Source organism: Pteropus alecto, unplaced genomic scaffold (genome assembly GCF_000325575.1).
Source record: "Pteropus alecto unplaced genomic scaffold, ASM32557v1 scaffold61, whole genome shotgun sequence".
NCBI lineage: Eukaryota > Metazoa > Chordata > Mammalia > Chiroptera > Pteropodidae > Pteropus > Pteropus alecto.
In genome coordinates, this window is record NW_006434835.1 from 17,336,766 (window position 1) to 17,355,850 (window position 19,085).

Sequence of the window (19,085 nt, forward strand, 5' to 3'; positions counted from 1 at the left end):
CGGGGAGGTTTCCTCGGAGCCTGAGGGGGAGACTTCACTGGGAGTGGGGCGCTGGGTGATGGCTCACACAGAGACTCCCGGCGGCTTCCCCTCACTCCACACTCATTCACACTCAAATGCCATCGTGCAATTTCAAAGGCCCAGGGAGGTGCCTCGGTGAACATGGGCTTCAGAGTGTGAAAAGCTGGCTTTGAATCCTAATCCCATCTCCCCCAACTTGGGTGAGTTTAGGGTTTCAACCCTCTTTCTGCAAAACCCAGATCACAACACCTGACCCAACACATGGCAAGTGTGCAGCTCAGTCCTGGGCCTCAGCGGGTGCCCGTCACGGGCCGGCCTTCTTACTGTAACTGCGGATGGCTTGCCCCACACCCCGAAGGCTGCCCAGGGCTAGCTGGGATTAGTCAGTGGGTGGTATGTAATGTCAAAACTCTGAGCCTTTCCAGAGCACCAGATAGAGACCTGATGTTGCCATTTATTTATTTTTTTTTTCCCATCCGAGCTGCCCTATTTTTAGAGTTCTAGTGACAGATACTTGGTTTTCTTCTTCCTTGGATTAGAAACATTTTCTCCATCTTTTCAACTGATGTGCTGTGCTGAGTACCATGAGCAGCTGTGTTTTCATGTGCATTTGCCAGTAAGAGAGCAGGGCGGGGAGTGGGACCAGCTCCAGACAGCCCATATCGATGGAACCACACTGTCCTTTAAGAAAGCATTGGATCTCTTTGCACAAGGACCTTTGTTAGTGAGCCTGACCCTTGGGTGGAATATTTCCCTCCGGAAACAGCTTTGCTGCTGATTTCCTGTGAAGGGCAGAGGAAAGGAAGCCGATCCTCCTGCAGGGGCTCCCCTTCTGTGGGGGCTCCCCTCCTTCCACCCCTTCCCTGCAGGAGAAGGTCTGATTATTCCAGCTCAGCCAAACCTATCTCCACCTCTCTCCCAAGCCACAAAATGGCACCTAAACGGTGCCCTCCCCTGTGCTGGGTCCGAAGGAGATACAGGAGACACACCAAGTGGCCTATGCCCTCCCCGAGCCTAGGGTGTCGCCGGAAGACTCAGTCAACCCAGAGGAACAAGAGTAAATCTGAACTCAGCCAGCAGAGATGTGCTGGGCCGTGCACCCAGAAGCTGATATGAGCGAGGGGTCAGGAGAGCCCCATGATGGTGGGATTTGAATTGGCTTTGTAGGATGTGTCAGGAGAGGTCAAGGAGGGTATTTTCAGTCAAGAGGGCCTCTGTGAACAAAGGGCATGGAGAAAAGGAGGAGCCAGATGCATTAGCAAGCGCCGGCGGGAGGCTGGTCTGACAAGAAGAAATGATGGAGAGAAGGAGGGCCCGAGAATAAATGAAGTACCTTAAACCCAAGACAGAGAGGAGCTAGAGAGAGCAGATAGAAAGGGCTCCTCTCTCCCTCCATCTTGCTACTGAGCGTCATTAGTGATGGAGGCAGCAGCGACAACTGCCTTCGAGCCAGCGTGGTGTCCTTTCCATTCAAATAGGCACACGCGATGTCCTAGAACCGAACCTGTGAGTGAGGACAAGGCCGGGCAGGTGTACAGAGGGGAACAGAAGGTCGCATGCTTGAGGCCAAGGGTCTGGGACACAGTAGCTGTCACAAAGGCTCTGAGGAGGAAGAGGTGGCTTTCCTGGGTGGACAGTTCCCCGACTCTCTCCAAACCTGTCCAACCAACTGCCAGTCATTTCCCAATGAGAGTTCTCAGGGTTCTTGCTGTGAGGCCAGCAAAAAAGGGAGGGGTCTCCCCAGGCGTGTCTGTCCCGTCTTCCTCGTGGTCGAATGGCCAGATCACCCCATGGCTCCAGGAGCGAGCGCAGCTGCTAGAACACGTGGACAGCTCCTGCAGGCATGGACTAGTTCGTGAGAAATTAGGAGTGTAACAAGTTAGGGCAAAAACCCCTGGGTAAGGAGCCAGGAAACCTGGATTCCAGTTCCAGCTGCACTTTTGATTGTTTCTTGAGGTGAGTCAGGTGGCCTTTCGGGGTTTCCATTTTCTGTTCTTGCCAAAGAGGTATAATGACCCTCAGCCCGCCTCTGAGGGCCCGGGGAAAATACAGCAGCCATTCACTCTTGGGTTCATCTTGTGTCCTCCCGGGGATCCGGGGAGGCCAGGAGCCTCTCTGCCTTCACCTCCTCGAGCTTCTGCTGTGTTAGGTTTAAATGTCTTGCCCGCATTCACAGATACACATAGCCCCAGCGAGGGCCACTGTCAGGTGTGGGGGCAGAGAGAGGTGAGCGGAATTGCCGTGACCACAGAGGCCCAGGTTTCATCTTCCTCTCCTCCACACGCCCCGGGACTCCGCCGTGGGGTGGCTGTGCGGAGCCACACCAGCATCGGCTCCACCCCTTCCCCCAGCAAGCCCCGGCACACGCGTGAGCTCCGAGGGCCCGTGCAGGGAGACTCCACACGCTCGCACGCAGGGGTGTGGGTGGCCCTGCTTCTGAAACACACCTGGAACCGCCCCAACGGAATGAGCCCCCCAGTCTGAAGCCGCGCTCCTGGCATCAAGCTGAGGAGGATTTTGTGATGGGGACGTAATTCATTCCCTACGCCCTTTCTGCCTTCTCTTCAATAATTTCCGATCGTTTTTATAGTTTTCGAGAGACTCACTTTTGGGGAATTCGATTCCCAGATCTTTCCAGCAATCACTGACCCCACTTTGTGTAAAGCCCTGTGCAAAGAACTAGAGACACGGGGCGGGGTGAGAACACTCCAGAATCGCTCCCAGTGGCGTGGGACGTCTCCTTGGACGGGGGTCTCAGGCTACCCCCCGTCCCTCCCCACACTCCAGGTACTTTCAGGCTGGCGGGGAAGCTCTGCAGAAGACGTATGAGCGTCTAAAGGGCTGGAAGGTGCAGCAAGAGCACAAAGGCCATCACCAGGCGCCCCGGAGTGTCCAGGCACTTGTGGGGTGGCAGGAGGAGACGCGAGTGAGGCACCGTTTGAGGAAGCACATCGTCCTCTGTCTTCTCTGAGGACAGAGGGTCAGCATGGGCATAAAGGGGATTAGTGGAAGCAGAATGGATGTAGGTGACTAATAAGGAGACATTTAGGAGGACAAGGCTCTTAATGGACATGGGCTTATTGGGAAAACCTATAAATTTTCCTTCTTCGAGGCCCTTGAAGAACAGGCTCTGCTCTATTCGTTCTAACAGAGTCATTAAGATGTGGTTCTCTCAAGGTTTCTTCCCAGACTCTATTCTTAATTAAATTATTGAAAGATTTGAAGAGAAGATAGTGAGTCAGATTCACGCCCTGGCCAGCAACTCAAGCCCACTAAACACTCCCTCTCGGAGCGGGGCCACACATTCTGGGTGGACCCTCCCGTTTCCAGGACTGTCCACCACGAGAATAAAACCGAAAGAAGCTGGAGGCCCCGTTCTTCCCGCGGCCCTTGAACTAAAGAGTTGCCACTCCTTTCCCGAAGGTTAATTACACCCTCTGAGCTGACTCTGTCCATTTGGGGAAAGATCGCCGAGAAGGGTGAAGTCCTTTTTCCTGCGTCTTGTTTAGTGGGCACAGATTCTGGGATAGAAAATTAACGAAGACTCTAAAATGCTCGCAGAGGACGGCAGAGCCTGTAGCGGGGCCAGCCAGGGTGCTCGCTCCATCCCGAAGCCTCCTGCCTCTGGTGTCTTGAAAGCAAAGTCCTTAGAAGGGAAGGTAGATGACGAAGGTGTCAGGGGAGCCTCGCACCTGTGGGCAGTGGGGCTGACAGCGGACGTGATGCTCTCCGATGGTAGAAGCCGGCGTGTGCCAAAGAAAACGTATGATCTCTCAAAGCCACTGCATTTTTCTTTGGGGTATTTACCTACGTATAACAATCAATTAAAAAGCACAAAAGGAACTTTTTAAAACCTCACTCCTGCATCAGGTTCTTCAGCTTCCTTCATTTTCCTCTCTCCCCTTCAGTGTTTTCATCGGAGCCTATCACCTGCTGGTTTCCCCTGCTGGTCCCCCACGTGCTTTCTGTCTGTGTTGTCAGACAGGCTGCAGGTTTCGTTTAAGTAGCTGCCTACTTCAGAGCCGATGCCGCCATCACTCACTCCTGAACCACTAGGCATTCTAGTTGTCTGAGAGTGGAGGGGCCGTGCTGCGTCCCATGTCACTGTTCCTCTGCGTCCCAGTTCAGGATGTCGGACTTGACCCAAGGCCCATAAGTTGCTTCACTCACGCTGTGTAAGCAGTTCTCAGGTGACAGAGGTTTTTATTCCCTGCTGGGCGTGCGTTTACACCCACAAACAGAAGAGGAGCCCTGGGGAGAAGGCACATGCTCCACACGAAGGCCGAGAGCCGTGTGTTTGCCCTTCGTCCCATCCCTGTTCTCCCCTTCTAGGGAGGTCGAATCGTGAGCTGGCCAACAGCTGGGCAGCAAGGAGTGGGGACAAGAGGAGAAGCTGATTAACTGGCCCTGGGATGATCAGAAAGCTGTGTGACCCACTGAGAGATATTTGGTTGGATCCAGGACACCAGTGTCCTAGTCCCAGTCCAACCTCTCTGGTGCGCAGTTTCTCCTTCTGTGACATCAGGAGGGGCTGGGCCGGGATTCAGTGAGTCCTTTTGTGCAGGGGGCTTCAGCTTGAACGTGAATCAGAATCTCCCTGAAAGCCTCATTAAGATGCACAGAGCTGGAACCTGCCCCAGAGTTTCTGACTCAGTAGGTCTGGGAAGGGGACTAGAAATGTGCCTTTCTAATGTGTTCCCAGGTGATGCTGCTGGTCCAGGGTCAAACTCTGAGAACTGTCGGACGAACCAGTCTTTCTCAGTGGTTCCTTGGAACACTGCCATCTGTGTTCAACTTTTCAGTTCTAAAGATCGCCTTCTTTTCTAGATGGAGCCAGCAGGACAGAAAGATGAGCCATTCGATGCGAAAGAGAGGAGGCCGGTGAAATGTCCCTCTCAGGTAGGCAAGGACTGAGGAGGAGAGGGAATCTGTCGCTGGATCGGGGAAAGAGATGGGATCACCAAGTGGGCTTTGCTGTGAAGTGGGATCTCTCCTGGCTGAGACATTAGCCCTTTTAGAGTCTTGGCTCTGTTCTTCTGGGCCAGGGCACAGATATGTATACTTGGCACACTTAAAGTTTGCGCTTTGGGGCCAGCAGAGCCGTTTTAGCAAAACTGAGGCCCCCCTCCACAGCTGGAGGGCATAAGGACAAAGCCACTTCTCACCTGGCCCCAAGTGCCCCAAATGTAAAGATGGGTTTCTTAAATATGTGCCTAATGTGTAGTAGACATCTAATTAATGTTGCCAAATAAATAGATGAGAAAATAACATGAACGAGTAGAATTCCTTTTATCATGTAATGCTAGTCGAAGTTTTGACTTTCTTGATGAGCTGGTAAGTCTTTCGTTACTAGGCTATAAGAACTACATAATTCACTCTATTTCTCTCTTTGCTTTGGCTGCCAGGAAGCTAACAATGAATTTCTCTTTTCTTGGAGATACATGTACTTTGCCTGGTAGCATGGACTTCCCGGGTAGAGAGCAAGAGATGCTGACTATTGCAAATGGAAAATTTCAAAGCATTAATGGGCTCCTTCGGGGAACTCATTGGCAGCACAGAGAACAAAAGTCAGAGAATGATTTTCATTTCAACAATGATATGAATGTTCCAAGCTGGCGAACAGCAATGCTGGATGATTAAGCCTGATGATTAAAGGGTCCGGATTTCTGGGTCACGGTTATAACACATTACTTTTCTCTGCAGGAGAACCCATATCTGTTCACCTACAGGAACAGCAACTACCTGCCCAGGGTGACAGAACTCCATGAGAAGCTTGAGGTATGGAGAGGTTTTCGGTGATTGATAAACATGCAAGTGAACCAAGGGCCATACCCCTTTGCAGAGTCTTTGGGACCTTTCATGTGGTTTTCTATGTCCTGGAACCCATGGGCAGGCTGGAAAGGGCGAAGGATCGGGTGTATGGCTGTCTCCTTTGTGCTAGAAGCCGGTCTGCCTCACGGCTCCGTCTTTAGTATGGCCTTGCAACCAGCATCCTACAGATTCATGGTTGTTGGGTGCTCAGCACCACCAACTCCTGTCTATTTTGATGTAAGGCATGATTTTTCAGGCCGTTTCCAAATATCTGACGAGTCCTTTTAAACCCATCTGAGGCCTCGATCAGAAGAGAAAGTTAAGAAAAGGCAGAGAAATGTGGTAAAATCTAAAATCTGACAGCATGGAAACCAAAAGGCCTCAGAAGTCAGCCTACACCTCAGGGGCCACCTCACACTTACTCATGTCTTGCTTACTGCTTATCTCATGACTCTTTCTGATACTTCCTGTCAAGATTAGATAGGGCACCCTGTACCCCTCCGAAGAACCGAGAAACACTCGCAGGTTGATGTCCCCATTCTCAGAAGACTGGGGACTGATATGGGTTGCGACAAAATTCGGTCCTAGCACCATCCCTAGAAAAGAGGGTGAGAGTTTCTCAAGGTGGTGGAGGCGAAGCTGATGGCCTGGGCCTCCCCCATAAAGCCTGAAAGATACAGTGTGAAAGAGTCGACTTATCAACGTGTCCCGCACTTTCCAACTACTATCACAGCAGGGAGGATACATCCGAAAGGCATCCGGGCACAGCGAGGTGAGAGGACCGGCTCTGGTTCAGATCCAGGCCCTTCTGCCTGCCGGCTCCGTGTCAGCGAACAAGACACTTAACTCTCTCTCCGCCTCGTCTTTTTCATTTATTTATTTGTTTTTAACCTGGGGAGTGGTGATAGCTCATGGAGTCGTTATCAAATTATAATAAATAATGAGTATAAAGCATGTATGATAGTATCTGCCATGCCATGAGTTCTACACAAGTGTTGGCTATTATCATCTATCTGATCATAGGAACCATACATTCCTTCAGGATACAGTTATTGATTACCAGCTGGGTACCATTAGGGTACATCGTCAGTGAGGGCAGGGACGCAGAGCAGGCACCTGATCATTATTAGTTGAATGACTAAATGGGCGGGTGGGTGGAAGGAGGTATACCAGGCATAGGAGACAAAAACATCAATCGAATACTTGCTTATTCGAAGGAACTCGGTCTAGTGGAGTCAACCAGCAATGATGGCACAATGGCGTACGTGCCCTAATTAAAGTTTCCACGCAGTCTTCTGAGAACACAGAGTCCAAGTGTTTAACTCGGACAGGAGAGAGTGGAAGAAGGCTTCCCAAAGAGCACCCATGACCTTGGCCTTGTGGGATGACTAAGGTCGAGCCAGGTGAATGGCAGAGTGGGGAAATGAAGGGAGAGGAAAAGGGAGAGCAAAAGACGTGCTTGGGCAAAGACGTGGGAGCACGGAGCGTGCTGAGAGCGGGGTCAGCTCTGAAGGTTTAGAATCTGGGAGCCTCTTAGGCCATGTTAAGAAGGATGGATTTTATGCTACTGTGAATAAAGAGCAGAAATGTATTTTCTATTCAACCAGCAAATATTTATTGAGCATCTACAGTGAGTGCAGTGTTCTAGGCTCTGGAGATACAACAATACCCCAAACAGACAAAATCCCTGCTTTCGCCGAGGATTTGGGCACGGGAGTGCCATAGTTACGTTATGTTGAGAGAGAGACCCCTCTGAATGGATTCAGGGGACGAAGCCCATGGGACCGAAGGCGGTGATGCTGGGAATACTGCGATATTCCAGTGAAGAAGTGGAATATCCAGTGTCTGCCTCCTAAGACAGAGGCCTGGACTTAGGCTGAGGTAGAGGGACTAGAGAAGAGGAGACAGGTCTGGGAGCATTTGGAAAGGATATTGTGGACACCTGGATATGAGTGTTGAAGGAAAGGGAGAAATCTTAAAAGGCACTTAGTTTTCTATGTTAAGTGATATTTTCCAAAGTAGAGACCCCTCTTCTTACCCAATTTCCCATGTTCCATTTCTCATTTCTCATTTCAGGCGAGAGATGGAACAGAAATCGGGTGCCCCGACAAGGATCCCTCCGACACAATTCCCACCTCAGGTACGTGGCTCGAGTCAAGTGATTTATTAACCTACCTGAGGCCTGAAATCATCAAAGTGGGAGCAACCTTAGAGTGACGAGGGCTTTCCGCACAATCTGAGACACACGTGAGGTTTTCCAAGGACGGTAGAAATAGCTCTGTATGTACAGGCACACATTTTATTGTACTTCACAGATATTGCATTGTTTACAAATTGAAGGCGAGACCGTCCACCAGCACAAAGATTTTGATGCGCTTTCTTGTGATTCTCGCTTTATTGTGGTGATTTGGAATTAATCTCGCAATATCTCTGAGGTATGCCTGTATATTTGTAAGTTCGTGCCTGTGTTTGATTATTCTTTAACTAAAATATGATATGTGATAACATTATCAGAAAGCACTTATTAAGCATTAACTGCGTGTCAGGCCAAGTTTAGCAAAGAGCCCGGTGTTAGTCAAGTGAGCTGATGTCACTGTCCCTGCCTTTACCCCTTGATGAGGTGAATTTGTTCTCTAAAAGCAAAACTACCTGGAAGCAGGAAGCAAAAATAACTAGTCCACACTCACCGTCAGAGTCACATGTAGGATTTCCTCAAACACCACACAGAACAGGAAGGCGCGCTGTCTTATAAAGGTGCCTTTGCCACCGCTACGCAGTATTTTCAAAATAAGTGTTTTGGGGCCATGAAAATGAGAGTCATGGAATGTTCTAGGCAGAGACGTTTCCCAGAGAGGAGCTGCCTAAGGGCTGAGCCTTTTCCTCAAGGCCAGTCAGTGTGGGAGTGATGGCTGTGTGCATGTGACCAGGGGGACCCACATGACTCAAAACATCAGCCCAGGAGCATTTCTGCAGCAGTGAGACAAGGTCCTGGCAGGTGACTCCTTTGTTCATCGATTTGTTCATTTGTTCATTTATTTATCACATGCTTGTCGAGTGCCTCCTAAGTGCCTTGCAGGATAGAAAATTAAGTTTGGCGATGTCGCAGTAACTAGCAGGAATCATTCAGGGATGCAAATCTTTGTAGTTAGGTTGCCCCCTTTTGCTGAGTGTTAGTAGAACAACACTAACACGAGCCTGCCCCTCACGGGTCTTGGCTCTACACACTCAAATTAAGCCAAAGGACTGGCAAGTAAGTCAAAAATCTTCTCACCAAAACTTTGGTGTATAACTGGTTCTTGTTCTATGTTACGGAGTAAAGGAATAGGTGATCAAGATTACAAACACACACACGCGCTCTCTCTCAGTCTTTGGACTTTTTCCACCACAGTTGGTGACAACTCACTCCTCTTGGTTAGGTTACTAGCAGAATTTTAGCAGCAGAAACAAATTATTAGCTTCACATGTAGGACTTCCTGTGGCAAAACTCAAAGACGTATGTATATATGTACTTATGTATGTATGTATGTATAGAGAGAAAGGGAAAGGGAGAATTCAAATGTTTTAATAGCCGTATTCTTTACAGTGAAATAATATCCATCCCCTTTTTTTATCTTATCATTCTGAAAGGATGATCTATAAAGCATTTCACAATCTGTCTGGATTATGTTCCTGACATGACACAGTGACAACCAACCAATCCATGAGAGCGTATCTCAACATCTAAAAGCCTAATAAAATGTGAAACTCTTCTTTATTTCCTGACCCTGAAGATTATTGTTTATTGGCACTTGAAGATGTAAGTGCAAGAAATCTCGAGACCTTGAGATCTGAGATACTCTGGTGATAGAAGCTGTTTGAATAAGCAGATGGATAGATTTAGGTCTGCTTTATCTAACCAAGCAGGCATGGGACCAAAACATTCTCTCTCCATCTGGGTAGCAGCACTTAGAGTCAATGCTAGGCTGCACTTCTGAGTCCTGCCTGAAAAGAGTCACTTAAGACAAATGGCCTCCGCTAACTGGACAATAATGAGAAACACATTTCATTACTGTGCATAATCTACAATTGGACATTTTAGCCATATTCGTGACTGCTGGAGTAGGCAGCAGAACTTGACACAGGGCCACATTATTATTTTCCCTTGAAAATTGTCATGTTTCTGATGAGTTCATTCACTCTTCTGGAGATACGTTTGCAATTTCTAATCAAGACGAAGCCATCTGATACAGACTCGTAAAAGCAAGTTTTCTTATCTTTATATCCCCAATGACTCAGCACCTGGTAGGAGCCCATCAATGTTGGTTGAACTAATCTGAATTATCTACTTATGTCTAATTTAGCCAATCAACAATTCTCAGGGTTGAGAAAGATCTTAAAAACCAACTAGACCTAAACCAAAAGTGATGTTTCAAAGTAAGAAACTGCCTGAGCCACAGGCCTCAGCCCCTGGCAGCCAGGGTGCCTCCCCATCATTCCATCAGAGCCCGCAGGTGACAGACCTCTTCCATTGATCTAAGGGGCTTTGTATGAGATACATAGAGGTGGCATAAGTAATTTTTTATAACCAGTCGGCATTTGGTAGCCAATGAATGCAAGCTTCTAATTTTTTCCTTCTGGTCAGTTCGCATGTGCAGTTTGCTGGGCGCTATTTCCTCCCGGCCTAATAATTTCATAAACAGTTGTGTTATTTTAGATGACTCCATGGCCCTGTCCCTAATATAGATAAGATAACATAAAAAAGTATGTAGGGCCTGGTAGCTGACTTAAAGTTTTCCCAGTGAGAGAAGGAGCAGCATTTTGCAAACAAAAGAATGGTAGAGGTAAGGGGTCATGGCCTCTTGGCTATCCCCTGAAACTGGCTGTCTTGAAATCAAGCTGCTAATTCCATGCAGAGGGGAAAATTCACAGTATTTTGAAAAATAGGCATCCACAAAGCTAATTACATGCCACTGTCACCATCAGTATGAATCAGAACAGTTCATTCATTTAAACCATTGATTCCTTTCTATGTCCTTGATGTCATTTATTTTTACCTATTTGGCCATAAAGAGCTATTCAAAGGCTGATATGAAAAACGTCCCAGGTTACAGCACTGGGTGGTCACCAGGGGTTTCACGTCGCTGTGAACCAGCAGTGTAATGTCCAGTGTAGACCCTAAAGCTCTTTCTGTAGTCAAACTCTGCTCATGGGTCTTGTGACTTAACCTAGCCTGTGACTAGGAAGTAATGATTCCCCACATGGGATAACAGCCTGTTTATCCGTGGGTGGGACCAACCTACTAAACAAGTTCAAAGTCACCCCAAGATGTTTGGATGAATTAGTGTTTCCCTTCCCCGTAGTTTCTATCATTTAAAGCTTTGACAGCTGTCAAGTCCCTGACACAGAGCCCTTTCCTTAGCCTTTCATTTAACTTACTTCTTGAGCTCCTACTATGTACGGTGCACATATTCCTTCATATGCTGAGCAGCCTCGCTGATAATTGAGAGAAAGTTGGTTTCTCAGATTATGGCCCCAGGTGATTTAAGCTGCTGGGTTACACAAGACAAAATTCCAAAATGCTAAGTCTTTCTCATGGGTGTCACTCTTCATGTATCGAGGGCAGTTTTCCCAATTCTATACTCTAGCCTACCATTTCCTTGCTGTTCATGATAGTTCATCATCATTTGGATGGCCTTGTGTTAAGAGGTCCCCTCTGTAGAAATCTTGATGAGGCAATAATGTGTTTATCAATCTCTTTCAAGGTGATGGACAGTTTGTACCAGATAATATTTAGCTAATCAGTGCACACAATTTTAATCTTATCTCTGAGTAGTTCTTTCCCCAAGGAGAGCAACTGCTAAAGTGCTTTGCTGTGTTTCCAGACTTTGTCTTGTCATACATGATGATATTAACGAAGCTCAAATCAAGGTCTACAGATATTAAACCAATGATATGTGTTGGGCTCTATCTCAATAAAATCCCAGAGAAGTCAAACTCCTCCCATCTAGGCTTGGCTCATTTCATTTATTATCTCTTGCAGGAAATCCTTTAAAATGACCAACACCCCACACACACATATGAATCAATCTGTCTGTTTACACACATATATATGCACATAGATGTAGACATGCATGTGTGTATGTTCTGTCTGCTACAAATGTCGGAGATAGGAATGGCCAGTTTCAGCTGCTGCTTTAACAGATGGTAATGTGCTTTTGATACAAATCTATCCATCTCTTCCACATTTTGCCAGGCCCATAGATTTCCCCTAACTTTTACACACTAGCTAGTATTCACAGAATTCACTATACTACACATTATGGCAACAAGAATATGGTGATTGACTGTCATCACCAGAAGCTAAAATAAACCTTCTAGAATTGAGGAAAGGAGGTGTTATTTTCTGTTTCGTCTTTTTTTTTTTAATCCACAGCCTGATTTCTTTGAGAGAAGGTCATTTTAAAGTTCTCAGGCTCAGCCCCATGGATGTGTGCTAATGTGTGCAGCTGGGTTTGTGATTTGATATTGTTCTTCTAACCACATATCCTTGGGCCCACCGCAGACCTACTAAATCAGAAACTCTGAGGGTGGGGACCAACCATCTGTATTTTAATAAGATCTCTAAATGATTCTGATGCGTGCTCAAATTTGAGGAACATGAATCTATATATTTTGCATACACACATTCACGATCACGTACGTGTTAGTTTGCATGCTGTCATAGGAAGAGGCAGGGACTCTTACTTTTCCAATGAGAGCAAATCCTTGGTGGGAGTGGCAGTTCCCCATCTGTAGACAGCATGGAAGTCAGGTAGACGAGATGTCTCTGTGGAAAGAGACACCTGGATCTCCAGGTCTCTTTGAGCACTGTTTCTGCTGAGTGTTAATACAGCTTCCTCTGCAGAAATAATTATACAACCATAATTTGGATGTTGATAAATGAAGGGGGCTATATAGAGTCCAGTTGTGTTAAAAGCATCTTGTTCTCTGTTTCACTGCACGTTTATAGAGTGACTTGGCAAAAAAGCACTGTCAAAGCCTCCTTGCACACAAGTTTCAGTTTATCCACCTTAAGCAGTGGCTGAAAAGATGGGCTTTTTCCCCCTGGGAGTGGGACACTTCCTGATACTAACGATATATTAAACTTCTCCCAAGGTGTGAAAGTTATTTGACAATTTAGTTCAGTATCGCACCGCTAGAGACCATGGAAGACACATCTAAGAGAAAAGATGGAGCCATGGCAAAGTCAGGGTGATTACGGGAGTAAGATAATCTAGAGAGGGGGAGATATTGGGGAAAGTGGGAGGTGAGCTCGTGACAAAGCAACATATGGCATAAGGAATCTTAGGTGTTGTTCCTAAAATGCACTTGGACTTACGTTCTTATGTGTATAAAGTAAAGGGATAGATAGATATAGTGCAAGTGTATGTATGCAAGTTATTTTATACGTGTAGCACTATTCATGTTGACCAGGCATAAAATGCCTGTGGCTCTAACCTACCCTTAAATGCTGTTTTTTGTTAGTCTCCTGCTACACTCATCATTTGAGCCAAACTATATGTCTCTCTGTTCTTTATAGACATCGCGTGCTTTACTGTGCCACATCCATCCTTTACGCTGTCCTCTCCCTCATCCTAATTTCATAACATCCTGAGGCTTAGTTCAAACACCGCCTTCTCCACGAAGCCTGCTCTGAACCACCCCTGTCACAACCCAGCTCCATGACTTCATTTCACTTTATACCTCTGAGTGTTTATTGGCCTATACATTATTATAACTATGGATTCTTCTTTAGCCTGTGAACTTCTTGAGGGCATCCAACATTTCTAATTACGTGTGCATTCCTCGGTGTACTCTGCCACTGCTCGGTGTTGAACATGCTTGTCATATGAGTAAATAGCTACTTGGTGACATTACAGTATATGCTTAAACTCAAGAGATTAAAAAAAAAGAGTCAGGCTATGGAAAATAGTTTGGTTCTTCCTCAAGAAGCTAAACATGGGATTATCATTTGACTCACCAATCTCTCTCCTCCGTGTCTACCCAAAATAATGGAAAACAGGCATTCAGATAAGAACTTGTACACGAATGTTCAAAGTAGTATTATTCACAATAGCCGAAAGGTGGCAGCAACCCAAATGTTCATTATGTGATAAGTGGAAAAACAAAATGTGGGCTATCCATACAACTGAATATTATTCAGCCATGAAAATGCCGGAAGTGCTGGCACATGCTACAACATGGGCGAACCTTGAAAACATTAGGCAGCGTGGAAGAAGCCAGACACAAAAGGCCACATATTGTAAGATTCCGTTTCTATGAAATATCCAGAATAGGTAACTCCACAGACAGAAAAGGGTTGCTGGGGGTTGTAGGGCGGGGGGGAGAGGGGGAGGAGACAGAGGGAAGTGGGGAGTGGCTGCTAAGTGGGTACAGGGTCTCCTCCGAGGGTGATGAAAATGTTTGGAACTGGACAGAGGTGGTGATTTTGCAGCACTGTGAACACAGCACTAAATGCCACTGAATTACTGACTTTGAAATGGTTGATTTCACCTTAAATTTAAAAATGGTGGTTTGAAAGCGTTTCTCTTTTCGTGTTAGAGAAACTGAGCTGATTTTTTTCTTTTTAGTAGGATGATATGATATTTTATCCCAAACATGACCAGATCCTAGAATAGATTAAGTATTGGTTGTGTGCCCACCACAATTCCTTCCTTACTCCCAAATTATGTCGCCCAGGGCTATTTCATGCCCTGAGGGTGACTGCCCTCCTCATGGCATCAGGTTTCACTAAAAGCCAGTGAACTCCCCTCTAGAAGCTGGTCCACCTTCCAGCCCCCGAACCCTGCACCCAGGGGCCTGAGGGGGACGGCAGTCAGGCTCCAAGGCCACTATGGCTGAGCCTTTGGACAAAGACAAGCTCTTAATACTTTGTCCGAGGTGAATCACTATGAAAAACGAACTTTCTCATAGTTTTCCTGGAAGATCTTCATGTGCTTTCAGAGGAGATAGGAACCCCAATCTTCCACTCACTCCCACTTGATTCTCAGTTCACAGGCTGAAGCTGGCAGACATCAAGGTGATCGCGGCCCTGGGCGACTCGCTCACGGTGAGTTACCCTGGGCGTACAAGGGAGGGACAGGAGAGGAGCCATCTTGGTTCACTTGAGAACGAGAGGGAGAAAACCTCACTCTTGGCTCTTAAGCGTTGCCATCTAGCACCCTGTTCTCCAGCCCCTCTCCACCCTCCCTCACCGCCCCCCCCCACCTGGAAGCCGGCATTCCCTGCCCATCTCAATTTTCCACCTCCACTCTAACCATATCATTCCTCTCCCAACGCTGGAATGAAGGAGAGAGCAGGAAGTGGGGGGTCCCCAGAGGGAGCATCTATGATGAAAGTCACCCAGGCCAGATCACACAGCCTGGCAGTGGAGGGGTGGAAATGGACGAGGTCTCCCACCCACAGTGTATCATTCCTTCTAAGACCTGGAGCCACGTAGAAAAAGTTGAAGGCAGGGCGGAGAGAGGATGAGGCGGGAACAGGTGCCAATGGGGGTGATATGTGAGAAAAAAGGACAGTGGAAGAGACAGAGCTACTGAAAGTGATGTGATCCTAGCCTGGCTCTGCAGCTTCTCCATGGCGATGCCCCATGCCCTGCAAAGAGCTACCCAGGAAAAGCCCAATCAGGTCGTTAGAGAGCCTGGGTGGGTGTCCCGGAGGTTCCCAAACAGAAGCTTCCATTCAGTAGCCGCTCTTTACAGCTACGTCCAGCTGCTGCCCTCTGGGTCAGCAGAATTCAGGCCCTCCAGCCGAATCTTCCCCGAAGACCAGCTGGCCCCTTTCATGTCCATGTCCTATTCACATTGATATTATCGCACTCAATACCCTCAACAAAATCTGGGAAGTGTGACTCTCTTTAAACTTGATCAATGAAGACGGTGAAGCTACATAAGGCAGAGTCAGTGCCCACGGCCACACGGCTTGTAAGTGTTGGACCAGGACTTAGGTAAGTCCTGAGCCTAAGTCCAGAATTCTGTGCCTGCACTGTCACCGTCTCCTCCATGACCACTCAGGGACTCTTCACCCGCAAGGCCCTACTTCTCATACTCTTCTGGGAAGAACAAGCATACTGGTTCTTAGCAGTGCCCATCCCAGCCACTGTCTGCTGATGTGGCCCATATCTCCTCCGCCCACACTCCCCCGCCCCCCACTTGGCTCCTTGAAGATGCTCTGGGAATAAGGAGCCATCAAGAATTAGCACAGCTGTTAGGGGCTTCCTGGGGCCACAGCACTTTGAGTATGACATACCTGGCAGGTTTCAGAGGAATTAGCCCCAGAGAAGAGATCACGCAAAGGGGCGGGCCTCTCATGGAGGTGAGCCCTCCTCCCCAGGCGCCCTTTGCAATGGCCCTGCTCAGAAATAACATGCTTTAGGCAAGGGACGTGCATCTGTAGAGTGGGCCCAGATTGTGGTTTTAAAAGACCCTGCTCTTTCTTCAGCTGAGGGGTGGGTACATGGCACTTTCATTTGATTAATTCTTTAAAATGTACATGTGAGATATATTGATATAAAAGGATTATGATATGCTTCCTTTGATGACAGATTTCACAACTGTTTTGAAGAAAATGAAGAAAACAGACTCTGAAATATGTCCTTTTGGAAAATGGACACTATAGTCTTGTTTTCAGATCGCTTTTGCCAGCCTAGTGTCCCCTGGCAGGGTCTCTCAGGGTGGGGTCCAGCTGTGGACAGGCCAGGATTCCCCGGGAGGTGTCACTCATCTCAGGCTACACACATCCAAACGGGGCAATATGTGGACTCTGGGTTCTCAGAGTGCCCAGGCGTTCCTGGCCCGGACACGACACGTGCCTCCTGTAGGGCAGACAGAGAAACTGTCCCCCTTGTTGTTACCTCTCAGGCAGGTAATGGGGCCGGGTCCAAGCCTGGGGACATCGCGGACGTCTTGACTCAGTATCGAGGACTGTCCTGGAGGTGAGTGAGGGAGTGGCAAGGTTCTAAAGACCCCTCATGGTAGGGCAGGGAAGACCGCTGGGCATCATAGAAAACCATCCCTCGAGCAGAGGGTTGAGCTACCTAGTGCTTTTCAGGAGAAACGTCTAGGTTTAATTCAAGGAAGGTATTTATCAGCCTCCTCAAACCACTACATTTCCCCAAACAGGAGCTGGGACGTGAGAAGGAGGAGTTTGAGGGAGAAACTGCAAAAACATTTGGTTTGGAAAAGTTTCTCTAGTTTCCATTTCTACCTCTGAGGAATAATCTCAAAAGGCGGCAGTGGCCTTTGGAACCAGAATTGAGTCTGAACCTTGGCTGTCCAGCTCTGTGCAACCTTGGGCAAGTTACTTAACCTCACTGAGCTTGTCTCCTCATCTTTGATGCAAAGATAGTTTTGTCTGAGCACTGTCATGAGGATTAGAGAGAATTTAAGCACCCGGCACAGTGCCTGACACAAAGTAAGTAGAAATGGTAACTGGCATCATTATTAAAGGACCTTCATTTTATATACAGATGAGGAAGTAAGCTCAGAGAGGATAAGTAACCTGTCCAAGGTCACACAGCCAGGTGGTAAAAGAGCAAGAAGTAGAGTAGGTGGTTCCTGATGCCTAATCTGGTGTGTTCCCCCACGGTGTATTGCTTCCTGCAGGCTTGTTCCTACCCTGGCTGTAATCCAGGCTGCCATAAGCTGCAGTGAGCAGGACTTGACCTCCATGCTTTGAAAGACTGGCTTGTGCCAAACACGAGAGGGCAGGTTTGCTGTTTCCTCAGCCTGGAATCTGGCTTCTCTAGCATCGACTTACACCTGAGTGTGGAATCCTCGGCATCTGCTGAGCAGAATTAAACCCCAAACGCTTTGAGAACCTTTTAAACGTTCCCAGACATACTTGGCAAAGAAGAAGGAAATATGGAAAAGCAAGGAGTCCAATAAACTATGGAATGCTGCGTGTTTGCATGCCTAGAAACCCATCCAACTTTGATTTCCTTGGAATTTTAGAAGCGGCTTGGAACATGGTTGCTCTCCCTCTCTCGAAGACACCCTTTAAAACGGGTTTTCCCAAAGCCAAACCAGAAGAGAACAATGAGGACAAACCTTTTTACCGTTTCCAGTAATAATAGCAAGGCGCAGTTTCAGTGGCTAGCGGGGCGAGGCTGGGCTCCGCATGCAAGGAGGGGTCACTTTCCCTTTGGGAGATGAGTGTCAGCGCTCTAAGTGAAAAACCAACAAAGTCAAAATCAAAGTTAAAAACCACGACCGTTTAAATCAATTCCTTGTTCGGATGGTCCAGTCTGTGGGGGGAGAGGAGTTGCTGTATTCTGGTTTGTTTTTCAGGGGGAGTTTTTTCCCCCTCGCTTTTTTTTTTTTTTTTTTACTGAAACAGGGCAGGCTCCAAGCCCTCAGGGTTTTTCTCAGAAGGAGAAAGGTTTGTTTTGCTATTGCGAGGTGTTTCGGTGTCGCTGGCATTTTCAGTCTTCATTTTCTTTTTTCTTCCCACAACACAGCGGTGGCGGAGATCACAACCTCAGCAGCGTCATCACCCTGGCCAGTGAGTACGCGGTCCCTCCGGGGTTTGTGGTGGGCTGGGGGCCACCTTGCGTGTTTCTGCAGCTCCCTCTGGCGGCGGCCGCGGGCTTAGCAGGGAACCGGGCGGCAGGAGACAGCTGCGTTCTGTAGGGGGCACTGCTTCCCCAAGGTGGTGATCTACCTGCTCTGCTCCTTGAGTGACTGCGGCCTGAGAGGTTTTTCGTTTTTTGTTTTAAGAAATTGTATTTGTCCAAGGAAGGAAGAGAGTAAGAGAGGAAAAGAGATCTCAGGCCAGATCTTAGTTCAAGTCATTAGTAAGAAATGATTCAAGAAAGAAGGAAAGGAAACCCATCTCTGCTTTACCTGTCATTCTGAGCAGAGAGCACCTTTCTGGGAGTCACTGATCTCAGCTTGGGCTGCCTTAGACGCAGCTGCGTGCAAAGACGTTGAACTCCTGTGTATCACTTTAGGAAATGCTGTTATTGGAGCAGTAAGAGATGAAGTTACTTCGTTCGGGCTGTGCAAACACAGCCATATTTGGGGACCGAAGTTTTTAAAAAATTATTTCACCAACAATCTGCTTGGAATGATCTTTCAAAGAATGACTACATTCATCTTTTTTTCTCCTTAGCATATACACATCACAGTGCTTGCTCTTAAAGTATACATGTAATAAATTGAATTCTTTTTCCTTAAAATCTTCCAGCAAATAATTTTGCCTAGGAGGAATTTCGT

The 19,085-nt window shown here is 47.5% G+C and overlaps 1 protein-coding gene across 1 annotated transcript in view; it reads left to right on the forward strand.

Moving 5' to 3' along the window:
* Positions 1–19,085, forward strand: part of PLB1 (phospholipase B1) — a 120,842-nt gene that overhangs the window by 42,001 nt on the left and 59,756 nt on the right. The window contains exons 16-21 of the mRNA XM_006910435.3: positions 4,849–4,920; positions 5,725–5,799; positions 7,909–7,972; positions 14,862–14,920; positions 16,731–16,804; positions 18,329–18,372. Of these exons, the coding sequence (XP_006910497.1) occupies positions 4,849–4,920; positions 5,725–5,799; positions 7,909–7,972; positions 14,862–14,920; positions 16,731–16,804; positions 18,329–18,372 (388 nt within the window). The remainder of the gene's footprint in view (positions 1–4,848; positions 4,921–5,724; positions 5,800–7,908; positions 7,973–14,861; positions 14,921–16,730; positions 16,805–18,328; positions 18,373–19,085) is intronic.